Genomic DNA, 11653 nt, shown 5'->3' with positions numbered 1-11653 from the left:
CAGGGGAATGGGGTTGAGGTGGAAAATAAAGCAGCCATGAGCAAATGACAGGGCAGACTGGAAGGGTTGAATGGTATTGGTTTATTATTGTCACGTGTACCAAGATACAGTGAAAAGTTTGTCTTGCATACTGCTTATGCAGGTCAAATCATTACGCTGCATTGAGATTGAACAATGGTATAACAGTAACAACATGAATAGAGTGTAAAAGCAGCAGTGCACAGGGAAATGATAGAGTGCAAGGTTGTAACAATGTAGATTTGAGGACAAGAGTCCACCTTATCATACTGGAAATCCATTCAAAAGTCTCGTAACAGCTTTCAGACTTCTGTATCTACCACCTGATGTGAGAGGGGAGTAGAGACATTGTTCAGGGTGGCTGGGGTCTTTGTTCTGCCTACATCACTGAGCCAGTGAGAAGTGTAGACAGAGTCTATGGAGGGGAGGCTGGTACTTGCAATGTGCTGAGCTCTGTCCACAACTCTGAGATTTCTTGCGGTCATATGCAAAGTGGTTGCCATAACAAGCCGTTATGCTTCCAGACGGAATGCTTTCGATGATGCTTTCAATCAGCTAATTCTGCTTCCCTGTCTTACGTTCTTCTGATCTACGATTGTGTGCATACACCCTATCTGTGTCCATCATGATTTTCTACACCTCTTCTTCGTACCTCAACACAATATTTTATAAGTATTTGTGGGACTTTGTGTCAGAGAGGACGGAAAATGATTCTTATGGTGAATGATTAATTGTTTGATGTTATGCTGTTTGTGTTTATGGGAGACAGTGAGTGTAAGTGTATATCCAAGTGAGTGTGTGCATTAGTGACACAGAAACTGAGTGTGTATCTACATTCTGTGAAAAATTACAAGAGTGCAAGGAAGTCATAAGTCTGCAGGGCTATTTATTCAAAGTTCTGAATTGTTGTGTAATAACGCATCAGTCTGATCCAGAATTGTAACTGAATATATTTGGGTGGGGTCAGGATTATTGCAGCTTTGTTTTAATCATAAAAAATAAATTGCATATCCTCATAAATGAGCAACACTTTAGGATTAAGCATTTAACAGTTCCTCTGTAAATGAAGCTGTTTGTTACAACTCGGCCAGAATTTCTAGCTGCAATGCTGAATTTTCATCATTTCTGGAAAATGCTTTTTGGTTGATCCTCGGTGCCCTTTGTGAACACGGTCTCTTGTCCTGTTCTTGCAGCACTGAAGACAGAGGGAGCGACCAAACCTTCCTGTTCTGTTGGCACAAACATAACAAACCTTACCAAACTCAGCAATTTAACCAGATAGCAGTAATTCCCCACTCAGTAATGCCTCCATCCCCTCAGCAAATTAACCAGGCAGCAGTAATTCCCACTCAGTAATGCCTCCATTCTCCCCCCCACCAATAATTCACACCAATGCTCACTCACACCCAATGATCACATTCCTAAAATGAACCTATTGGTGCCCCAGTCAATCCCCTGTCCCAGTGTACCTCTACGTCTCCATATTCTTTATTCTGTTCCCAGCTTTTCTCACTGCTTCATGGTTTGATAAAATGTGATAATGCGTGGGCCATGAGTTTGATCTAACATAAATGAGCCGGTGTTTTATTTGTGCGGTGCTCTGTGTTTTTGTTGGGCTTTGCAGTTGCCTGAATAATTCCTTGGTCTGCACTAGAAATAAAGTTATTCATTTACTTTGGGAGTATTGTAGGTTATGGTTTTTTTAGTTGTACTGACTTTTCAGCCAGGGGTTCCAAATTGTCCCTCTCCTTCAAATGTTTTTCTAATCCTCTATTGAAAATTTCTCTTCAGGAAGCCTATCCATAACATCTTGCTGCATTAAAAAAAATTGTTATCTGTTGTCTTGGTTCTTTGGTCAATCTCCATCAATATGCCCTTCGGCTTTCAACTTTCCAGCCACTGAAAACAAATTCCCCCTATTCTTTCAAACCTCCTCATGACTTTGAAAAATCCTAACCTCTCAACCCTCCATGCTCACAATGTTCCTTCAACCCTGCTACCGAGTAGCTCTCCTTAGAACCCCGTAAGAAACTTTGATGTCATTCTTCAATTATACCCAGAATCAGATGCAATCATTAGTCTTTGACCTAAACAGTACTCAAAAAGTGTTTTATCTGTTTTATAATATTGGTTTCTGAAATTACCAAAGGTCTCCCTCTGAAATTCAAGGATTGTCTTTAGAGCCAGTTAGCTTGACCTTGAGCATGCAATCTCCAGAACCTTCTACTGCCTTCCTCCTTGTACTAAGTTGTTCACCAGTAGTGGTAATAGAAACATAGAAAACCTACAGCACATAATGCACAGGTAATGATAGGAAGAAGGGCCACATGATGTTAATTTGTGAAGGAATGCAAATATGGAATCAGTTATAGAGTATGGAAACCTGACTTTTGACCCAACACGTCCCTGGTGTCTGGAGTGCTGGCCTGAGCTAGTCTCATTTGGTCTATATCCCTCTGAACCAGGGGCTCCCAACCTGTTTTTTTGCTGTGGACCTCTACCATTAGAAAGCCCTGCAAACCATTACCAACCCAAGTATCTTCTGAATTATGTTACTGTACTTGCCTCAACTCTCTCTGTCTATGCACTGCCTTCTATGTGAAGAAGTTGCTCGTTTGGCCTACAGGTTCCTCACACCTTAAACCTATGCCTCTAATTTTTAAGACCATAAGGTATAGGAGCAGAAGTAGGAATTCAGCCCATCGAGTCTGCTCCACCATTCAATCATGGGCTGATCCAATTCTTCCAGACATCCCCACTCCCCTGCCTTCACCTCATACCCTTTGATGCCCTGGCCAATCAAGAACCTATCTATCTCTGCCTTAAATGCATCCAGTGACTTGGCCTCCACAACCGTTCGTGGCAACAAATTTCACAGATTTACCACCCTCTGACTAAAGTAATTTCTCTGCATTTCTGTTCTAAATGGACATCCTTCAATCCTGAATGGTGCCGCCTTGTCCTAGACTCCCCTATCAAGGGAAATAACTTTGCCATATCTAATCTGTTCAGGCCTTTTAACATTCAGAACGTTTTTATGAGGTCCCCCCTCATTCTCCTGAACTCCAGGGAATACAGCCCAAGAGCAGCCAGACGTTCCTCATACGATAACCCTTTCATTCCTAGAATCATTCTCGTGAATCTTCTCTGAACCCGCTCCAATGTCAGTATATCTTTCTCTGGGAATTGGACTGTGTACATTCACCCAGTCTGTGCCCCTCTTGGTTTTATACCACTCTGTGAGGTAACTCTCAATTTCATATGGGCCAAGAAATAAAGACCTAGTTTGTAACTCATCGCCTCAAGTCCTGGCCATAAATCCTGCTTGATTCAGTTTTTTGAAAAGATGATCAAAGGAATTGATAAAAGCAGGACATTGAACATGGACTTTAGCAAGGCCTCACATGATGGGCTGGTCTAGAGCATTAGATCACATGGGATCCAGGTTGAGATAGTTTATTGAATATAAAATTAGCTTGTTGGAAGGAGTCAGATAGTAGTGATGGAGGGCTGTTTTCAGACTGGAGGCCTATGAACAGTGGAGTGCTGCAGGGATTAGGTTAAAAGCCTCTAGTCTTTATCGTACATATGATCTAGATGAGAATGTAGGTGGCCTGATTAGTAAACCTGCAGATGACACCAAAATTGATAGTGTCAAGGATAGTGAAAAAGGTTGACTAAAATTACAATGGGATCTAGATCGACAAAGGAATAGTCAGGAGAATTTAACTCTGACAAATGCATGCATTTTGGGAAATTAAACTAGGCTAAGACTTGTATCATAAATGGCAAAGCCCTGGATAGTGTTGTGGAACAGTGAGACCTTGGGGTACAAATACATAGTTCCTTCAAAACAACAAGGCAGGTAAACAGGGTGGTAAATGTAGAGGATCTGGAACATCATGTTACAGGTGTAAATATCATTGGTTAGGCCAGACTTGGAGCAGTGTGTACAGGTCTGGTCATTACACTATAGGAAGGATGCGATATGCAGAAAAGATTCGCAGAATGTTGTGTGGCTGGAGGACTTGAGTTATAGGGTTAAATTAGACATCTGGGACTGTTACCCTGGAGCCAAGGAGACTGAGGGGGACCTTTTTAGAGATTTATAAAATCCGGAGGGGCATAGATAAAATGAATAGTGCCAAGATGGTCTAAAATTTGGTAGAGATGTCATGGGCCAAATGGCCTGAACCTGAAGAACTGGAGGACATGGGTCTAAGGTGAGTGGGGAAGAATTTAAAGGGGATCTGAGGGATACATTTTTTACAGAAGGAACAAGCTGTCAGAAGAGGTGGAGGTGGAGACAATTACATTTAATTCAAACTGGAGTTAAACACTAGGTACAAAATATACTGTACACATGGGCTACAAGAGTAGACCAAAGGCTGGGAGTCTTCCGCTGATTATTTCAGCTCCCAACTCCTCAAACCCCTAATGCGAGGCTCAAGTCAGGAGTGTGATGAAACACTCTCCACTAGCCTGGGTGAGTACAGCTTCAACATTTCAAACATTTAACACCATACAGAACATGTGACAGGCACCTCATCCTAGATTTGCAGGGAGTTGGAAAGCGGAGTGCCAGATCAGATAGTGGACAGGTCGTGGAGACGTGTTGTTAACACCTCCAACAAAGTCAGGAAACAAAAGGTTGAGCATGGTGCATATATTTCAATGCAAGAAGTATTGTAAGAAAGACAGATGAGCTCAGGGCATGGATCTGCAAGTGGAATTATGAAATTGTAGCCATTAGTGAGAGGTGATTGCAGGAGGGGCAAACTGACAGTTCAGTATTCTGGGGTTCTATAGTTTTAGACATGACTGAGTGGGAGGAATTAAAGGAAGGGGGATGGCATTACTAGGCAGAGAAAATGTCATGGCAGTACTCCATCAGGGCAGACTGGAAAACTCATTTAGTGAGGTGTTATGAATGGAACTGAGTAATTGGAAAGGTTTGACCACATTAATAGGTCTATATTACAGACCGCCCAACAGTCTGAAGGATTTAGAAGAACAGACTGCTGCAAGAAGCATAGGTTGTTATAGCAGGAGATGTTAAATTTTCACATATTGACTGAGATTCCCATACTGTCAAAGAGCTAGGTGGGATAGAGTTTGTCAAATGTGTTCAGGGAAGTTTCTTTCATCAGTATGTAGAAGTCCCAATGAGAGAGCATGCAAAACTCGATCTGCTGTTAGGGAATAAGATGAGGCAGGTGTCTAACATATGTATGTGTAGGGGAACACTTTGCTTCCAGTGACCACAATGCCATTAGTTTCAAAATAAATATGCCAAAAAAAAAAAAATCAGGTCCACATGTTGAGATTCTAAATGGAGAAAGGTCAATTTTGATGGTATCCAAAAGGATCTGAAAGTGTGGATTGGGACAGGCTGTTTTCTGGCAAAAGTGTACTTGGTAAGTTAAATAAATTTTGAGAGTACAACGCTTGTATGTGCCTGTCAAAATAAACCAAAGATAACAGACAAAGGGAACCTTGGTTTTCATGAGGTGGCAATGCCCTGGTTAAAGAAAAAAGGAGATGCAGAGCAGGTGACAACAAATGAGGTGCTTATGGAGAATAAGAAATGCAAAAGAACACTTAAGGAAGAAATCAGGAGGGCTAAAAATGAAGTTGCCTTAGCAGACAAGGTGAAAGAGAATCCCTAAGTGATTCTACAGATATGTTAAGAAGAAAAGGATTGCAAGGGACAAAACTGGTCCTCTAAAATGGCAATCCATGTGTGGAGCCAAAAGAGTTGGGGGAGATCTAAAATGAATTTTTTGTATCTGTATTTACTCAGGAGATGGACACAGAAGCAATAGAAGTGAGGCAACTTCACTTCGTGGACCCGATACAGATTACAGAGGAGGAAGTGTTCACTGTCCTGAGGTAAATTAGGGTGGATAGATCCCCAGGGCCTGACAAGCTGTTCCCTTGGACCCTGTGCAGAAATTGCCAGGGCTGTAGCAGAGATATTTAAATCATCCTTAGCGACAGATGAGCTAACAGATGATTGAGGATAGCTGATGTTGTTCTGCTGTAGAAGAAAGGCTCTAAAAATAAACCAGGAAATTATAGACCTATGAGCCTGATAGCAGAGTGGGAAATTATTGGAAGGTATTTGAAGGGACTAGTTATGAGTATTTGGATTTACATGGACTGATTAAGGATAGTGAGTTTGGCTGTGTGCATGGTAGGTCATGTCTAACCAATCTTATAAAGTTTATTAAGGAAGTTACTGGGAAAGGTGATGGAGGCAAGGCAGTGGATGTTGTCTATTTGGCAAGATCTCGTTTGGGAGGCTGGTGAGGAAGATTCAGTTGCTTGACATTTAGGATGAGGTAATAAATTGGATTAGACATTGGTTTTGTGGAAGATGCCAGAGAGTGGTGGTAGATGGCTGCTTCTTTGACTGGATGCCTGTGACAAGTGGAGTGCCTCAGGGATTGATGCGGTGTTCATTGTTGTTTGTCATCTATATTAATGATCTTGATGATATTGTGGTTAACTGGATCAGCAAATTTATGGAAGACACCAAGATTGGGGGTGTAGTGGATGGCTAGGAAGGCTATCATGGCTCACAGAGAGATCTAGACCAACTGGAAAAATGGGCTGAAAAATAGCAGAGGAATTTAATGTAGACAAGTGATGTGTGGCACTTCAGTAGGACCAACCAGGGTAGGTCTTGCACAGTGAGGAGTGTGGTAGAACAAAGGGATCTGTGAATAAAGGTCCATAATGCATCAGAAGTGGTGTCACAGGTGTCAAGAAATCAAAATACTGAGTAGAGGAGATCAGATGTTAGAGGACCTGGTTGGTCTGACTGAAGTTGTGTAAGTCATTGGTGAGGCCTAATTTGGAGTATTGTGCACAGTTTTGGTCACCGACCTATAGGAAAGATGTAAATAAGGTTGAAAGAGTACACAGAAAATTTGCAAGGATGTTGACAGGTCTGGAGGACCTGAGTTATAAGGAAAGATTGAATAGGTTAGGACTTTATTCCTTGGAATGTAGAAGATTGAGAGGAGATTTGATAGAGGTATACAAAATTAAGAGGGGTATAGATAGGGTAAATGAGGTTGGGTGGGACTACAACTAGAGGGTGTGGGTTAAGGGTGAAAGGTGAAAAGTTTAAGAGGCCACGAGGGGAAACTTCTTCACTCTGAGGCTAGTGAGAGTGTGGAATGAGCTCCAGTACAAGTGGTCCATGTGAGCTCGTTTTCAATGTTTAAAGGAAGTTTGGATAGGTACATGGATGATAGGGGTATGGAGGGCTATGGTCCTGGTGCAGGTGAAGGAACTAGGCAGTTAAAATGGTTTGGCATGGACAAGATGGGCCAAATGGCCTTTTCTGTGCTGTGCTTTTCTATGACTATCCACAACCATTCATTCACTCCATCACTGCTGAACAGTAACAGCAGTCTGTACAATCGACAGACTGCACTGCAGTAACTTCAAGAACACCACCACTTGATGCCTCTAAGCCACACACATCCTAATTTTGAAATATATCATTGTTCCTTCACTGTCATTGGGTCAAATTTCTGGACCTCTCTGCCAAATAGCATTGTTAGTTCACCCACACTGCAAGAGTTTCAATGGTTCAAGAAAGCAAGTGACCACCACCTTCTCAAAGACAACTGGAGATGGATAACTAAATGTAGGTTCAATCTGTGAAGGCCACAACCCTTGAATGAATGCAAAGAAAGGACATTTGGAAGGTTCCTGGATAGGAAAGGTTTAGAAGGATATGGGCCAAATGTAGGAAGTGGGATCAGCTCAGGAACTTTGTTCATCATGGACCTGTTGGGCCAAAGAGTCTGTTTCTGTGCTGCCGAGCTCAATGAATGTATAATAAATAGACCCAGGAGTAGTCTATTTGCCCTTGGTCCTTGCACCACTACTCATTGATTTCAGATTGGTGTCACTGCCCCACACTAACTCTGTATCCCTCGTTTCCTACCGATCATTCAGAGACTGGGTGGAGATTGCAAACGTTCACAGCTTGATGAAGAAATTGCTCTCTGTTCTTGTGTTTGAAAATCAGGAAATAGATTTAAGATGAACAGAAGAGGTTTCAAAGAAGATCTGAGGGGTATGTATTTTTACATCGAGAATGGTTGGAATGTTCTGCTAGAGGTGATGGAATCAGATACAATCACAATATTTACGAGGCAGATGGTCATTTGGTTAGGCCAGGCATAAAATGTATGGTCTTAATGCAAACAAATGGGATTAATGTAGACAGGCAAAAAGATCATTATGGACAAAGTGCAGTGAAGGGCTCATTGTGTTGCTGTACAACTCTGACTAGTGCCATTAGCCAGATATAACCCCGTCCAATATCAAGAAATGTATATGTTTTAACCAGATCCCATCCCAGTTTTACCTATTCCTTGGTCAAACCACAAACCCACCCCAGGAATCAACTGCACTTACCCTATCAGAGGTACTTCCTCCTCTTAAGCACGCCTTTTTCACCATTCAAGGGCTCAATTTCTTTACCCTACAACTTTTAAAAGGAGATGTGTGGGGCAAGTTTCTTTTTTACATCTAAAATACAGCCTGAAATACACTGCCACAGGTAGCGGTGGAGACTTAAGTAAGCACATGGGTGCCTCAAGAAGGTGACACCCATCGCTAAAGGTGATCATGTCACTAACACCCGCTTCTTGTAAAGAAGCTGTTGCAAATCTACTCAAGGAGAAAAGAAGAGCTTATGAAAGAAAGGTTCAAAAAACTAGGTAATTATAGAGATCTAGAAGATTATAGGCTAACAGGAAGAAGCTTAAGAATGGAATTAGGAGAGCCAGAAGGAGCCATAAGAAGGTCTTGGTGGACAGGATTGAGGAAAACCCCAAGGCATTCTACAAGTATGTGAAGAGCAAGAGGATAAGACATGAGAGAATAGGACCAATCAAGTGTGACAGTGGAAAAGTGTACATGGAACCAGGGGAGATAGCAGAGGTACTTAATGAATACTTTGCTTCAGTATTCACTACAGAAATGGATCTTGGCGATTGTAGGGATGATTGTAGGTCAAATATGATGGCAGAATATAGCATTAATGGATAAACTCTTGGTAGTGCAGAGGATCAGAGGGATCTTGGAGTCCAAGTTCATAGGACACTCAAAGCAGCTATGCAGGTTGACTCTGTGGTTAAGAAGGAATACAGTGCATTGGCCTTCATCAATCGTGGGATTAAATTTAAGAACTGAGAGGTAATTTTACAGCTATATAGGACCCTGGTCAGACCCCACTTGGAATACTGTGCTCTGTTCTGGTCGCCTCATTAGAGGAAGGATGTGGAAACTATAGAATGGGTGCAGAGGAGATTGACAAAGATGTTGCCTTGATTGGGGAGCATGCCTTATGAGAATAGGTTGAGTGAACTCTGCCTTTTCTCCTTGGAGTGACAGAGGATGAGAGGGGACCGGAAGAGAGGTGTACAAGATGATGAGAGGCATTGATCGTGTGGATAGTCAGAGGCTTTTTCCCTGGGCTGAAATAGCTAACATGAGAGGGCACAGTTTTAAGGTGCTGGGGAGTAGGTACAGAGGAGATGTCAGTGGTAAGTTTTTTATGCAGAGAGTCGTGAGTGCATGGAATGGGTTGCCGGCAACGGTGGTGGAGGCAGATACGATAGGGTCTTTTAAGAGATTCCTAGATAGGTACATGGAGCTTAGAAAAATAGACAGCTATGGGTAAGCCTAGGTAATTTCTAAGGTAGGGACATGTTCAGCACAGCATTGTGACTGAAAGGTCTGTATTATGCTGTAGGTTTTCAATGTTTTTCATTATTACCATCAGTGTGGAGGTACGAGAGCCTGAAGGTCCACACTCAACGATTCAAGAACAGCTTCTTCACCTCTGCTGTCATATTTCTGAATGGTCCCATGAACCCATAAATACTACTTCATTATTCTTTGCACTACTCATTTTGTGATTTATAGTAATTTTATGTCTTTGCATTATAGTTTTAAACGTCAGTGACAATAAACCTGATTCTGACATTGCAGAGAAAGCAAGGTTATGGACCAGCTCTGACTGTGCAGAGAAATAAGGGTATGGACCCGGTGCAGGCATCATTAGTTTAATTGGTTCGACACAACATGACGAGCCGAAGGGACTGTTCTACTTCTAAATTGGTGCTCCGGGTCGTAAGGATATTAACATTCATTTGCAAGGCACAAGTAAAAAGTTATTGACTTAAAACATCAGCTGTTCTTCACTATTTGAATTCCTACATTCCTGTTTATTTGACGGTGTTTTGATAACCGTGGGGAACAGTTGGTAAAATAACTAATCAGAGCAGGACGTTGAATCCGGACAGAACGCCGTCTCTCTCACATGCAGGTCCTTTCCTCGAAGTTCGGAAAGTTACTTCACAAGATGTCGGACGATAAGAGAATTTCCAGCACCTGCAGATTCTCTCTTAGAGAATTTCCAGATGCGATATTTATTTTAAAAAAATCAAATTACAAGGTGCCAGTTGAGAGAGAAAGAACAGCAAAAGTCGTACTGCCCCGCCATGCCGACTTTCATACCAACTACACGACAACTTGGGGAACGCAAAGTTAGCTAACGATGAGAGAAAATTATTGGGCGAAATACCGAGGGTTGCAACATATTGAAGAACGGGAAAGAAGGTTTTAAAAGACTTACCACATTGTTTCATAACCTGGTAGGTTTTGGACTTGACTGTGTGTTTGCTGGTCAGTTTGTTCCGAGCTCCCTTGATATCTTCCTCTTTCATCGGCGGCCGTTTCTTCTTCACAATCTGCGGCTCCTAAATGGCCAATTTCAGAAACAGTTTGACAAGAGGCATTTTAGAAACATCATACAAAGCTGGCGGCAGTAGCTGTCTTACCTGCGACATACTTCTCAGCAGATTCGCTCCGAATCCAAGGCGGAGCAGCATTAAGGGCGAGTTTTGTTCTGGGAGTGTTCTAATTTGGGAATTTGGGAATGAGCTCAGAGCCCCTCACTAGCCCGCTATTATTAACCATGATTCTTCTCTGTAGAATGTACGGAACCTGCCTGACATTGACGGACAGCTGCAGACTTTGGGAGAGAATTAAACTGAGTTTACAGCACGCAAAACGCCATTCGGCCCAGGTCTTTTCTGTTTGTCTATCAGGATCGGAGACTTTAAACTCTGGAATCTGGAAGTAGAACACATTTGGTTGTATCCAGTTTACGGAGGGAATATCATCTGTGGAGTAAAGTGGGTAAGGAAAGGAACCCATTTACTGGCCTTCCGTGAAGCAAGTTGCCCTCCAGTCGTGACTAATCCCCTATACAAAGCATAAGTTTCAACCCATATCACATCCAGAATATTCCGCCTGCAAAATATCGTCATACTTTCCTCTTTAGTTCCGTGACCATCAACATTCTCCGACTCAGAAGACACAAGAACGACTGATTTAGAGTCCGAGTAATAAAGCACGCATTCTGGCCATTCGGCCCAAACAGTCTATGCTGACCATGGTGCCCACCCACCTGAGATAATGTTTCTCTTTTATTCTTCCGACCAATGCAGACGATCCATGTTTCCATTTACCAGATCTTTGTCCACTCCTTTCTAACTTACACAACTTCCTAACATTGTGTCATAAGATATAGGAGCCA

The 11653-nt window shown here is 42.2% G+C and overlaps 1 protein-coding gene across 1 annotated transcript; it reads right to left on the bottom strand.

Annotated features, from left to right (window-relative positions):
* Positions 1 to 887: 887 nt before the first annotated feature.
* LOC140210922 (musculoskeletal embryonic nuclear protein 1-like) lies at positions 888 to 11059 on the bottom strand. Its single transcript, XM_072280188.1, has 3 exons — positions 10893 to 11059; positions 10688 to 10811; positions 888 to 1247 (listed from the first exon to the last, which is right to left on the bottom strand). Exons 1-3 carry the CDS (start codon positions 10941 to 10943, stop codon positions 1138 to 1140), a joined length of 285 nt encoding a protein of 94 aa, XP_072136289.1. The 5' UTR covers positions 10944 to 11059; the 3' UTR covers positions 888 to 1137.
* Positions 11060 to 11653: the final 594 nt, after the last annotated feature.

This window comes from Mobula birostris, chromosome 16, assembly GCF_030028105.1.
Source record: "Mobula birostris isolate sMobBir1 chromosome 16, sMobBir1.hap1, whole genome shotgun sequence".
NCBI lineage: Eukaryota > Metazoa > Chordata > Chondrichthyes > Myliobatiformes > Myliobatidae > Mobula > Mobula birostris.
The sequence above is the reverse complement of the archived record's forward strand: the minus strand, read 5'-3'. Positions and strand labels throughout refer to the sequence as shown.